This window comes from Pholcus phalangioides, unplaced genomic scaffold (assembly GCF_987345545.1).
Source record: "Pholcus phalangioides strain wild (caught in Gottingen) unplaced genomic scaffold, Ppha-v1.0 ptg000004l_1, whole genome shotgun sequence".
Taxonomy (NCBI): Eukaryota; Metazoa; Arthropoda; class Arachnida; order Araneae; family Pholcidae; genus Pholcus; species Pholcus phalangioides.
The window spans coordinates 2993231-3008319 of record NW_028301597.1 but is presented as its reverse complement, the minus strand read 5'-3'; the positions used below and the strand labels follow the sequence as shown (position 1 = coordinate 3008319).

Sequence of the window (15089 nt, the reverse complement as noted above, 5' to 3'; positions counted from 1 at the left end):
TGCAAGTGTACTCGTAATGTCAAGTTGTCAACGGTTGCAGAAATGCAGAGGACAAACAATTCGAATCACCCTGTATGTCCGTGCTTCATCCTTTTTAGTCAGAAGGTTAGTTTCTTTGAATTTCTCGGTGGAATGATTCTTAGTCATATTTCTTATAATGATTCTACGCAAATATATACGTTGATAGTCGACATGCATCCTTGTCTATTGCCTGTAAGCATCAAGCCGACGAGCATCCCCGCATTCTGAAACGTTTCGACCAATTATATTGTTCTATCTTCTTCCCGTACAGAAAATTACTTGAATTTAAACGATCTTTTCGAACTTTTTTTCTTGTGTTATGTTCATGTCTCACGGATTATAAACAAAATAAATTACTCAATTGTTCTGTGGACGCCATTTTAAAGTAGGAAAGGAATTTCCTTGTGTCTTTTTTTGTAGTTTTTCCTCAAAATGAGTATTATACGTGCATCATAACAAAAGATGTGGTCTGCGAAGTTGTTGTTGGTGAGAAATTTGTTGAAATAATCTGATATCAAGTCACTGGTGTTTTAAGGAACACCACGAATAAATAAGTTACTTTGGGTTGCGTTGAAGATATTTTGAAGCTTCTCCGGTTGCCGAATTCAGGTTTAAGAGGGAAAAAATACCATCTGAAATGACGAATGATGGACGTGGTAAGTTTTGTCATTTTTAGTGAAATTTTGGCATTAATTGCAAACAAAAGTGGCATGGTGAAGCATTAGAATTAAAATTTTTCTTGATGTTGCGATTTTTTTCTCAAGTATCGACAGATTTCATCACGTAAGCTATCGCTTCGCTACAGCTGTGATTAAATATCTCATAATTATTCTGAGAATTAAAAATGTTATCACCATTAATCCAATACTACTACTACTACTTTACCGTACACACAACTCGTACACATTTCTCTGTGGAATATCTGAAGAATCAATACATGCCGGAATGAATGTTCTGAGTGTATGTCTGGCCACCTAACATATTTATGTCGTCAGGGTTGTGCTCGTTTCACTTTGTTGCTGGTGCTGCCATCTGTCTTCTATATTTTGAAGTAAATATGGCAAACGCTGGAATTTTCAAGTTATTTACGTATCATGTTCAAGGTCTGTCTGCCCTCCGCAAAGAGATTTTTTTCAATTTTTTTCAATTAATGCTTGTTCTGACTGCCCAGCTCGCATTCGCACCTCGAAATTGAGAAAGCCTCAGAAAATTAAAACTGTATGTCAGTCCACTGTAAGCTTACTTTTTGGAACAAAATAGCCGTAGGAAACAGAAAATTAACATTAGGATATATTATATTGACATAACATTTTGCATTGACGGGTAAATTTCTTGAATCTATAGTAATCAATGATGTACAGTACACACAACTTTTAACTGAACGATTGCGATATCTTGGGTTTTATTTATCTTAAAAAAAAAAAAACAGAAATTTAGCATTATCTTCTTCGTTTGAGATCTTCCTTAAGTGCATAAAGTTCATTTTTTTCTTAAGGGGTCATTTAGATGTTAAAACTAGATTCAACTTTTGAAAGTTCAATTGTAACCCCATTTTGTTCTTCCATATTTGGATTCAGTATCTCAAGAAATGCCGAAACACCAAATTTCATCAATTTTGAACGAACAGCTAGTGAAATATAAATTATTGAAAAACGAGTGTCGTAATGTTAAACAGAAACATCTTGTTCATCAGGATCATTTAAAACGATTGTTGTGTTAAGGGAATGAAATAGTTTAACCAGTTTTTTTTTTCGAGAACAAATAAATATTGCTCTTCAACTAACACCAATCAAATCCAGCTGAAATTTGCAGTATAGAAGAATGTTTCCGGGTTCAAACCCCTTTGGTGACAGAGTGGTTTTCCGCTGAAGTTGGGTTTTCTGCGGTTTTCCAACTTCGAGGCGTACATACCAGCCAGTCTCCCATTTCAAAAAGTCTCTCAGGGAGCAAGCAGACCTTCAACATGATACTTATATAACATGTATTTGTAAATTCGAGCATTTACTATCTTAAACTCAAAATATGGAAGACAGCACCAGCACAACTCGAAGCAAACACAATTCTGACAACATAAATACGTTAGGGGTCACACATACACCTAGACCACACATTCCAGCATGTATTTATTTGTTAGAAATTCCGCAGAAGAATGTGTAAGAGGTGCACGTGTACGATAAAAGTAGTAGAAGTAAAAAATGTTGTTCTGAGAGCGCATGTTTTGGAATACGTGAAAGCCAAACATTGAATACATTCTATAAAAAGTTTCGACAATTATGAATTGCATATGGTTTTGTACTAATGTATTTCCTACGTTCCATTCGTTCCGCATTATCAAAATACAGGTACATTCACTTGCGGTTGTGACAAAGTGCACGCAACTATCGGTTGGAGAAAAAGTCATCGCATTGTTGTCATCCTGGCGATGATTGCCGTGACTGCGATTATGCTTCCTTATATTGTAGCAGTTGCAAGGAAGGATATGCCAGCATTTTTGCCACTGATCAGGTAGGTATAATAAAGCATTCATCTCTATTTCTCAGTGAAATCGGACAATCGAACAGTGCCGTGTGTTAGCGTGGTCCAACCTCTCGGGGTAAATCGCTGATATCCCTCTTGGGATAGAGCGTGGACCATGTCTGGACTTACAGTGCCGTGTGTTAATTACATCCTTATAATTGTTCATAGATAGCCAATGGTGATACCGATAACTAACAAGCACTTAAACGGGTTATACAATAACTACATAAAATTAATGCAGTGTTCAGTTCAAGGGATGTTCGATCATCTTCCCCTTTAACTTCAAAATATGGAAGAGATGTCAGCACTAGCACACGAAGCGCTCACAACATCGACAACATAAATGCGTTAAGGTCACACATACAGTTGCATAACACATTCCGGCTTGCACAAATTCGTTAGAAATTTCGCAGAGGAATGTTTGCAAGGTGCATATACGTTTACGTAGCAGCAGCAGCTACACGGATGTAGGAATGTGAGTGAAATACAGTGGAACTCTTCGTATAACGATCTTAATTCGTTTCGCCAACGTGCTCGTTATCTGAATAGCTCGTCGTGCGAATCAAACTTCTCCATAGGAAATAATGGAAAATCGGATAATTCGTTCCACAATTAGTCATGAACATAAAAATGACTAACAAAAACGACATTTAATCAATAATTAAAAAAATTAATAATTATACATAATGAAATAAAATATACGTAATACAAACAACACCATAAATAAACGTGCACAATAGGATAATGTTTACAAATTAACTTACTCTAAACGACGAGAGAGAAAGAAAGAGAGAACGGCTATCGTTTAGGACGATTTACAGACACTGTTGTTTGCAAACATTCTTTTCGCATGACAAAAAGAACCTTATCCAATGACACTTGCTTTTGCCTCTTTTTTAGGATTTCAGGGAAATGGTAAATTACAATTTGGAGAGATTGCACATTGCTACAGCTTTATTTGGGTGGTTCTTTTCTACAGAAATTCCCACATTCTACACATCTCATTTTATGTGTAAGGGACTCCTCCATACTTCTCTCTTCTTCGGATAAGGTACCGTCCATGAACTCTTGCTGGTGCGTGAAAAAGAGATCCATAACTTCATCTACCGTCAACTTCTAGACATTTTTCACCACTAGTTTTTGAATGCCATCCTCATGCAGTGCAGTCCATGGTCTTCCCAAGCGCAAAATCTCTTCCACAAGTAGTGGCTCTTGTTCATGAGCTTATAAAATCACGTTCAGTAGTACAATCAACCCACAATTTTTTTCCCAAGCAGAATTTAAAAAAAAAAACTTCAAGCGCACATACGCATTGCTACAATTCTACATGTAGTTTCGTGTTGTAAATATTCACTCTCGCACGTGTGTTAATTTTCCGACTGAGGCACGCTTACCGGAGACCGTAGGGGAGAATATTACCCTAAATTCCATAACACGTGTGTGGGCGAAAGCAAAAAACCATCAGCTCCGTTGTGATAACGTGAGAATAAATAAAAATTATTTATCTTTTTTCACAAAATTTTTGCTCGTAATGCGAACAATCCCTCGTTAACCGAGTCAAAATTTGTTCAAAATTTTTGCTCGTTATGCGAATTGCTCGTTCCACTGTACCGTTAATGTCTTGATTATAGGCTTGGTGAAAACTTTTTAAACTATATCTCAGACACATTCTTAAAATTGTTCTTGATCATCATTTGATTGACCTACACACAATTTTTACCAAAATGACTTCATATCATATTATAAAATATTAATTGCAGTTTTGCTTGAAATTTCAGTGCAATATGAAAGTTAGCTGATATCACAATTGTGGATGGATGATATTTTTCTCACCCCAACAATGTTTTATTTCTTTCAATGTTTCTATTTAGCCAAGCTGGTGGTCATCCACCTATGACTGGCATGTTAGGAATTCCATTGATTGTCTTGGCTTTTGTAGGTGAGAATCGAACATGAATTTCTCTTTGAGTGTGTGTTACAGTCATTATAATGTAAAGTGACATTAAAAATTTATACTTTCTATTACGAATTGCGTATAACTTTCGTGAGTATAAACTTTCAAAAACAGATGAATGTCCAGACAATTTGGCATTTTAGCATAATAATTTGTACTTTTCGTTGGTAAGGATATTTTTTTTTGCCATTCTGTGTTCGTGATAAATTTATTTCTGCTTTTATTTGGAATAAAAAAAAAGTGAAATAAACAAAATAATGAAGTGCACTTACTTACCAAATAATATGCTGAAAATAAATAAGCCGATCATACGGACTATAATATAAAAGACTATATATGAGTGTGTGTGAGAGAGAGAGAGATGTCATACTTAAATTGCTGTGTATATGCGTTGCGAACCTCTCAAGGTATAGCGTAAAACGATTTTGTTACGGAAGCGGGCCGCGAGCCTGGTGCCCAGACCAGAGGAGGGATTAAAACCAGAGTGCTATCATTGGATTTGTCTTCGAAATGCCAATCAGACGGCATCGCTGGCTTTTAGCTTTTATTTGCGTTGCGAACCTCTCAAGGTACAGCGTAAAGCAATTTCGTTACGAAAGCGAGCCGCATGCCTGTTGCCCAGATCAGTGTATTAAAATAACAGTGATATCATTGTATTTGTATTAATGAGGTCTACTCGTAGACATCAAATACACTGATATATTCTGGATGAATGATACAGAAGCGTAAAAAAACGGTCATCCGCCTTTGGAGTGGAATGTACGACTTAAATAAAAAGGATTTTTATGTAAAGTTTTTTGCGTATCAATATCGAACATTATCAGAAATGCACTCTTTATTTATGAGTTGTTTTTTTTTTCAATTTCCAGCAACTTTCGTAATCACTTTATTTCATGAGAGCATCAGTCAGAGAAATACAAACAATTCAAAAGTAGTGAGAATCTCGAATAATCTTGCCTTCGGTGCAATATGTGCTTCTTCCATTGGATTCATTATGACTGGTGCATTTCCAGTAGGATATACTGAGCCCCTAAGCAAGTATGATTGGGTAAGAAGATATTTTTATCATTGTGATGGGAAAACATTTTTGAGCGGGCTTAAAAAAACCAAAAGAAAAAATTTTGGAGAACCCAACATTGATTCATAATTGGAATATTTATGCTTAAAAAATACGTTGCATATTTTGAAGAATGTTACATGATTTCATTGCAAATGAAACGCTATTGGTTATCCTTTACAACTGCGAGAAAATAAATGAGTATATTATAATTACTTTATGCATATTTATTGTACATGTGTTCCAGTTTTTTGCACGCGTAAAAGTTTTTTAAATCCATTTCTATTTAATTATCACAATTATATTTTCCATGTTAAAAAAGACATCCTTTCAAATGAATTTTTTAAAACACTGAAATTCAAAACTTCTATATAATATGTATACAGGGTGCATAGGTAACAGGGCGTGTAGTATTTTCCTGGCGAACCGTTAATCCTAGAAGCATACTTGCAATTAGAAAAAGTATCAAAATGACGTATAGTACTCCCATATGTCATTCATATTGCAAGGAGTTGTACGGTTATAAAAATTAAAAAAATATTAACTTTTTATGCGGACACTCTGTGCTCAAGATCCCAATTACAAAGCTGTTGCCTTGTCTCTCCCGATGCCAATTAAAAAAATCCACGTTTCTAAGTGCAATATTCACGGAGATATTTGAATTTGAAAAAAGAAGCAAATTCGGGAAAGAACAGCGTTCAATACGGAAAAGCAGTTTTACCCCCCCCCCCCCTCATTTAACGATGTTTTTTCACAAATTTCCTCCGTTTCTTTTTTTGAATTTGAATATCACAGTGAATATTGTATTTAAATACATCGATGATTTTCTGTTGGCATCAGGAAAACAGGGAAAAACTTTTTAACTAGTTTCTTGAGTACAGGATATCCGTATAAAAAGTTAAGTTTTACATTTTAATAGCTATACATTCCTTTGCAACATGAGTGACATATCTGAGTACTACACGTTATTTGGATACTTTTTCTAGTTGGAAGTATGCCTCTAGGATCAACGGTTCGCTAGTAAAATACCATATCTCCCCGTTACCTACGCAGCTCGTGTGTATATATATATAACTTCTATATATATTATAAAATTTATTTCTAAATCGACGGGGAGCCGCATCTGGCCCGGGTGCCGTAGTTTGCCCATCATTAGCTGACCGTATGCGGTATATCATACTTATAGTCACCAGAAAATTACAAAATTATGATATTAAAGCATTATTCATTGGTTTTTACATTACTAATATGCCTTTTAATTCTTTGCTATGAATACCGGAAACGTAAATTTCCGTTTTCTTAGTGCGCCAGCGGAACACGTCTCTATCCTACTTTTCAAATTTCAATACTTCTAAAATAAACGTTGAGACATTTTCAATCTATTTTCAATTGTGGAGCTTCTAAATGATTTTTTTATAATGAAATATATACAGTATTTCCCCCGCATTAGCCAGCATGACAAGAGCACCCGTATTTTAACCACTTTACGATCAAAAGACGTAATGTTGCGTCCTAACGCCAGTGGAATGAATTCAAACAATCTCGCTCTGTTTTCTTTCCTCTCACCCGATCATCTGAAAGCTTTGTTGCTACCTTGCAACTTTTTTTCTTTTTAGTTTTTTGTATACCCTGATAGTGATTTCCCCCCCCCCCACATATGATGTACCTTTTTTATAAGATTGAAAGGGAACAGGTAGGGTAGGGTGAAAAGAAATCTAACTTTGTACCTATATCCCCTTATCTCTTATATACTTGTCTCTTACTCTTTTATTTGTTTTTTTTTCCTTCCTTTTTTCTAATGTGCGGTTAGGTTAGGACACAAGGTTTGAATGAGAGGTTCACAACCATAACAGACCAAGTCCATTTTTTACAAAAAATGTGATAGTTAGTTCAGGAGGTGCAGCAACATCTGTTCTGTTCACTGCCATAGTGAGCTAAGTTCGTAGTTCACCTACTTTCTCAGGGGTGGCGTTTGTTTTCACAGCTGGTGAAATAATACATAAAACTTTCACAGCCATACTGAACCAAGTCCATTTTTGATTATAATTTTGATTGCCTTGTGTTGATATTTTTCATTATATTAATCCTTTTCAAGTCGAAATGAGTTGTGATTTTGAGTCTTCTGGAGAGGAATATGTTCCTGATTCATCATATCAATCATCGGATGATAATATTGTCAACGTTAGGTACCTAATATTACAACCTAGCCGAGGACGTGTTTATAGATGTTTGAATAAGGATTGCATCACATCAGCCTCTTCAGACTCTAGAGGCAGACGTACTCCTGGAAACAAAACTGACATTACAGACATTATTGATCACATAAAGTCATTTCCAGCCTATCAAAATCACTATTCCAGGAAAGATAATCCTAATAGAAAGTACCGTCACCCTGATCTTTCGATTCGGAAGATGTATGACATTTATGTAGAGGAATATGTGGCAAAGAATAAGATCTTCGTGAAAGAGAAATTCTATTACAAAATCTTCAGCACAAAATTTAATTGACACTTTAAATCAACAAGTGCAGATACATATAAATTATGCGATGACGTATCCATGAAGCTTTTAACAAAAAAATGATTGAAATCACTAGAAAAAGTCTTGAAACTAAACGAGAGCTCTACTTGCGGAGAGCACAGCAGGCTAGAGAGAAAATGAAAACGGATAAGTATAAAGCCTCGAATGACACTTACTGCTGTACATTCGACCAAAAAGCACTTCATTTTCCTAAGCTTTCAACATCCGTAGCTTATTTTATAAACGCAATCTATATGTTTATAACTTTGGGGTACATTCCTTCAATGATAATGAAGGTACGTTTGGGATGAAATGGAAGGGGGGGGGGGAAGATGTTCTGAAGACATTTCTAGCATTGTTGTGAGACACCTGAGAGAGAAAGCCTCTAAATATAAGGAACTAATTTTATGCATATTCCGATGCATGCATGTGGTGACCAAAACGGAAACATCAAAATGTCTCTTACATTGTTGAAACTAGTCAATAGTTACAGACATAGAGAAGCACAATTTACCTCAAATTCCTGGTGATTGCAAGGGAATAATTAAGAATGCAAAGAGGAGATGCCCAAAATTTTGTTTCTACCACAGCTTTGGAACAAGCTGCCACTAACAGAAAGGACATTGACTTTGTTTCAGTTGGTTGAATATTCAACGGCTGCGAGTTGTGAGAGGTTGTCTCTTGATGTTAGAGGTCAAAGAATCCCTGAGTGGATCTGCCTTTTCGAAAAACAAATTTGAAAAAGCAGGTTCGTGGACGGAAGTTGCTTTCTTTGTCTCATGTAAGTCAAAATGCATTGTACGCGGAGCATGCAAAGATCAGCTTTGACCAAAAAGAAAGATATGGTTGATCGTTCTTCCATACATTCCACCTATACATCATGTATATTTCAGAATCTTCCAGTGGAGGCAAATACTAGGCTCCCAGCTACTTCCTCTAAAATTGATGAAGATGGTAATATTTTGTACGGTGATTGATTTACGACAAATGGTAACATTTTCTATTCATTGTAATTGATTTGTAGTTTAAATATACCCAATGAAAATATTTCAAAATCAAGAATTTTTCATATGAAATAAATCATAGTAAAATGTTCTTCACTTATACATTGTAGCATCATATTTTTTCACGTAGAAGCTTCAGTTCACAATCATAGTGGACCAAGTCCTCATTATTGAAGAAAGACTATAAAAATTTACAACTAAAAATATTGATTTATTATTTTTAAAAGCAGGGCACTAAAAAAAAATGATATTTTTAACTAAACTTTGACATATTTAATTCCTTTACATCACTTGAACTGAATTAATTATCTATCAAAAACTTTAAGGCGTTATTAATCATAATGAAGATAAATGGACTTGGTCTTTGTTGTGAATCCCTCATATATATACTAGATCATAGTTTCCCAACCTTTTTTGTCCCATCGCCCCCTTCTTCAGAAATATTTTTCTCCCATCGCCCCCCAACGCAATATAACCCATAGGATCCTATGTTATAGCCGTAGCTTCTATCGCCCCCCTGGAACATTCCATCGCCCCCCAGGGGGCGTTAACGCCCACTTTGGGAATCACTGTACTAGATGGTGCGACTCCCACTGCTTCCCAACAGAGGGAGGCAGAGGTACTATGTACGAGTTGTATTATTATTATTTCTTTTTCCTTTTTTTTGTGTGAGTATATTTCAGTAGTACACTTCATGTAAATAGGGAAGAAAAGAAGGGCAGAGTGTCTTCTGTCACTCTGATTTAAGAAAAGAAAAGAATATAATGGTTTTTTTTTTTCTTTTCGTTTACTTAGTGGTGTTTAATTCTTGCCCGGTGTATTATTTTATTCATAATGCGAGAGGGGTAAGTTTTTAATTTCTTATTTGGTCGAAACATCATTTTAATTAAATTTTAGATCGACCCGGACGGGTTCCGCTTTATCGATCCCAAAACACTGTATTTATTGCCGATTCGTCAAATAGAGAGCACCCGAATTTCTTGCCAATTCGCTTGTAAGCGAAGGTGTTAAAAATCCACTGAATCGGTTAAATGCATATTTGATCCTTATTATCCCATCTCACTATCCCATACTGAGATAAAAATCGAGATGCTATCCATACATAGAGATACGACAACCATAATTTTTTTTTTTTTTTTTTTTTTATGGGCAGTATATTATGTTCTATGAATTTTTGTCGTCTTTTTTATTGCTCTTATTAAATTATACTGTATTTTTTTTATATAGTTTAGATATATTTGACATCCATATTTTTCATGGCCATCTTTTTTCATCAAACTCGTTGGGCATTTATCTGTTATGGGCTTTGTATGTGTATTAAACTTCGCGTATCCCGGCATGCCGAGAACAGAACAGATCCCCCAACCCCAACATTCAAAAAGGTGGTGTTTCTCGAGTTCCACGGCATGCAGGCTGAAGTGGGAGAATACGGTAATCATTTTTTTTTTTCACAATTCGGCATCATAGTTGTGAATTTGAAACTCCAGAGTTCTCACATCGTACAGAATGTTAAAAACTTCATATTTATTACTTGTATTTTAAATTTTTATCTGTTTCATTCTGTCGTACTTTTAAAATTTCTTTCTTCAATTTTCTGATGTTCTTTGAATTATTTTAGTTAATATTACTTCTGTTCTGTTTCAGGCTATCAACGTTCTTCTCGGGCATACCATTGGTGCTGCGATGATCTACGGTGGAACTGCTTTTTTTCATTTCATGACGACAGTAATATGGTGTTGGCTACCTGACGCAACGAAAAGGATGAAAATTTTCCGGATTATTATCAGCATTTTATACATAGCAGTCTTCGGTTACTGTATCCTTCAACTTTTTTATTTGATTTGCATAAGGGCAGAGGAAATTAATTTAATAACTCGCGATTTTTCGTAAATTTAAATGATTTAAATTAACGAAAAACTGATGGATTTCTTATTCATTTCGAAAATAGCCCGAATAGAAAAAAATAAGAAAATGAATAAAATCCGATTCTCCAATCAACGCATAGATGAGGGGTGCACAACCTCCGGTCGGCGGACCAAATGTGGCCCGGCAATGAATTCCATCCGGCTAAAGAAGAATGTTTCGGTAGAGAAGTAATAATACACTCAACACGATAAATGCTTAACCTGACCATATTTCTCTCATAAAAATACGGGAAATACGTGGCAAATATGCGAGGTGAATATATTTTTACATGACTGCAATTAATTACAATAGAGTCGTAATTATCATAATATAAGTCATGAAAATAATCTTAATGTTTGATTTCAAATAAGCCTTATTGAAAATGAGGGACATTCATTAAAAAAACAGTTGTTGTGGCCGAAATTATGGAATGTCCCTAAAAATAAAGGTCATATGGTCAGTGAGCATATTGTAGAGATAGAAATGCCGCATTTCTGGCTGGCGGACTGAAAGGTTGTGCATCCCTGACAGAGATTATTATTTACAAATCATTTCTCCTCATACAATATTAAATTTTTATTGCAATATCCAAACTTATAAGAAATAATGCTATTTCTGTTATATAATAACTGCCCGATACATACTTCTTACAGAACTGAACCACAATGAAAATCAAACCATCTCCTTGTATATTCACTATTACCTACCCGCTGCGTGTGACTGACACTATTTTTTTTCCAAATACTGCATATTGATTCCTTGACAGTTTATGAAGGTGCGAAACATACGCAGAACTACATTGCTGAAGAAGCAGGACCTCGAGGATTCGATATCGAATATCTGAAAACGATTACTTATCATCTACCATTAGTGGTGCGTTTCATATTATTATTATTTAATATAATATATGCATTATATTATCAGCACCATCCGTGAGTAAAATTTTAAACTATTTTTTGATGCATAGAAAAAAAGTTAAATTCTAAACCATGACAAGCATTAGACTCTGTGACGACACATTCCTACCCCAATTCATTGATTTCACAATCGCATTTTAAAATGTGTCATGGACTTTTTGCTCACCCTGTATATTCTCTATCTTCGAAGAAATTTTCAATTAAAATTTTTATTTAACCCTTTACGAGGTTTTTAAAATTTCCCCGATCTGTATTATAACAGCCACAGCGGAAATCACTAAAGCTCTGTAAAATGCCACCTTTTTTTCAAGAATATTTTTTTCCCGATTTTGTGCTTATAAGTGGTTTTCCTCCCACCACCGAGAATAATAATAAAAATAAGGAAGAGATATACTTTATCTTTTTCTGTTATTTATACCACATGCATATTCCTATATTATTCCGTAGTGAAAGAGAATAAACACAGCCTTCCTCTTTCTGTTAACAAACTGAGCAAAAGTTGACTTCGCTCACTGACAGTTGGTATGAAAGGGGGGATGGGAAACATGCTGTCAGGAGAAGAAAACTTACAACGGTATCCGGGTAAGGCATTGTCGAAACAAGAGGGTTTCAAGGAAGCGCGATATCTCGGAATTGCCAAAATACAATGCATCAAGTTAGGTGAGACGTCTCATCATGGCCGCTGCGAATGTTATTAACACCATGCATAATTTAGTAATAATGCAAGATATAATACACCTGCCGCTGTGGTGGTCGAGTGGTTATAGTGCCGGACTCGTGATGCGAGGATCCGGGTTCGAACCCCACAGTGGTGGTCGGCTGAAGTTGGTTTTCTGTGGTTCCCAACTTCAAGGCGCAAATGCGAGCCGATCTCCCCGTTAAAAAGTCTCGCCACAGAGAGCAACAGTCCTACAACGGTAAATCATTCAACCATAACACTTCACTCATAGTTAGAAAAACTGGGGGCAGATGACAGCACTACACATAACAAGCATTACACAGAAACAAACTTTACGTCAGGTTGCACTACACGTACACGCACATTCCCGCATGTACCGATTCGTTGGGGGGTTTCGCGGGGGGGGGGTGTATGTGTGGTGTAGCAGTAGTAGGTAGGGCCTCCAAAAAATGGCTCGGGGATCCATGATGTTCTTAAGTCAGCCACCTCGTTGGGCTGAGCCTGTTGTGGCGTTGTATTTGTATATAAAAACAGAAAACTGGCTGTGTGTCGAAATGCTGATTATTAGGATGAAAAATTCACCTCTGCCTATACAGGGGCTTGAACACACACCCTCTCGTATTCCGGACGAATGCGCTATCACTTCTATAGAAGATGATGCATATTTCTTCATTAGAGCGCATGTACTTATATATATGCTGCCTAAATTAGCATCTCCACGTAATAGTTTTCTATGCACTTATCTTGTATTAACAAGTGGGAGAAGATACCTTTATAATTGTGTGATAATTGAAATCTGTACTAGCAATAATGAATCAGGAAGTAAATTCGTTTGTTCCATTTAGCATTTCGCATGTCTCTTAATTCGAATTACCGGAAAATGACTCGATTTCTTATCTCTTCTTATTTTTGTTTCAGTTCAGTACGAGTTATCTGGTAAGCGCGTTCGGAGAATTCGCGGCTTGCACTCTTGCCATAATCAATTTTTTAGCTCTCTACGGCGACATGAAGAGGATATCGTTTCGTGCCACAATTCGACTCAAGTGCTGCTCCAAGGAGCCATGTGACGTGTTCAAAATATAAAATTGTATCTAGAACGAGAAAATTAATAAATCGAATTTGTTTTATTGTGTTTTGATCATGTTACTTGAAGAAATTTTATTATTATTAAGGTGATCTATTTCAAACCACCGTACTTTACAGAAGAGAAGTGTAAGCAAACAACTTGACGATAAAAAATAGTTATTGCAAATATAGCACTTATTTGAAGAAAACCTAGGCCTGAATGAAATGCACATTAACCACAGGTTAATGAACATAAATATATTATGGGAATATCTTAATCCATAATGACGTGTAGCCACCTTACTAATGCAGCATCAACTGCTACTACTTAACCGCACATGCAACTCATACGCATTCCTCCGGGAAATGTCTGACAAATCGGTACATGCCGGACCTGAATGGTATATGCGTGGCCCTAAAGCAGTGATTCTTAACCAGGGGTGCGAAATGGGGAATAAAAATTTAACATGATGGTTGATTATATTCCTCAAAATTGAAATGACGCAAGATATTAAATTTCTCATACTTAGCATTTCGACACATTTTTTTGGCTTTGGCTCAGAAATATGTTGCACGAAATTTGTCCCCAATTAGAAGGGATTCAAAAAACAGACATAGTTTTTAGATGCTTTTACGGAGTTTCTTTTTCTGTTAGCGACTTCAAATTCATTTGCTTTCAAACTTAACGAATGACGGTTATTGAATAAAAAATTATTTTGTTAAAAAATGCGAGCCAGCACACTTATTTAACCTCTTTACGATCACGGGCGTAATATTTGGTCCAAGCGACAGTTGAATAAATTCAAACAAGTTCTGTGTTTTCTTTCCTCTCTATTCGCCATTGCGAAGCTTTACAGTATTTTTAATAAAACTATTTAGTATACTTTTTCCTATTATATATTTTTTCTTTCTTTTCCTCTTTTCCTTTTTCTAACGCTAATTTTTGATGACAAGGTGTGTGGGGGGGGGGGGGTTTGGATGATGCTTACAAAAATGGCTGAAAATTTGCTGACGTAATACTTGAACGGCCCTTTTCGTATTCTACTGATGCTGCCACCTGTCTTCCATTATTTGAAGTGAAAATAGAAAATGCCTCAATTTCCAGTCTACCTGCTGCTCTCTGAGGAAGAACTTTTTCAAAAATACAGCATCTACAGAAACTTCTTTTTTTTTAAATCTAAAGGTTGTTTTTTATTTATAAAGCCTTCTATATAGTAAGGTTTATTACATTGAATTACAGCGATACCCGATACAACAATTTCTTGGTCCTCAGAGCATCGTTATATCCAAGTTTCACTGTATTTACGAACTTCCATCTGTATTTTCCATTCATTCACAAGCCATTCACTCATAAAGTTCTAACTTTATTCGTAGATTTTCTACTGCAACATTAGTGGACAATGTATATTCATCGTGATCAAGTCATGAATTTCATATACAAAGATGAAGT

General features: G+C 35.7%; 1 protein-coding gene across 1 annotated transcript; it reads left to right on the top strand.

Moving 5' to 3' along the window:
* Window positions 1-457: 457 nt before the first annotated feature.
* On the top strand, window positions 458-13701 carry LOC149086431 (uncharacterized). The gene is made up of 7 exons (XM_089255540.1): window positions 458-677; window positions 2364-2526; window positions 4410-4477; window positions 5362-5540; window positions 10718-10889; window positions 11754-11851; window positions 13493-13701. Exons 1-7 carry the CDS (start codon window positions 659-661, stop codon window positions 13655-13657), a joined length of 864 nt encoding a protein of 287 aa, XP_089111666.1. The 5' UTR covers window positions 458-658; the 3' UTR covers window positions 13658-13701.
* The last annotated feature ends 1388 nt before the right edge of the window (window positions 13702-15089 follow it).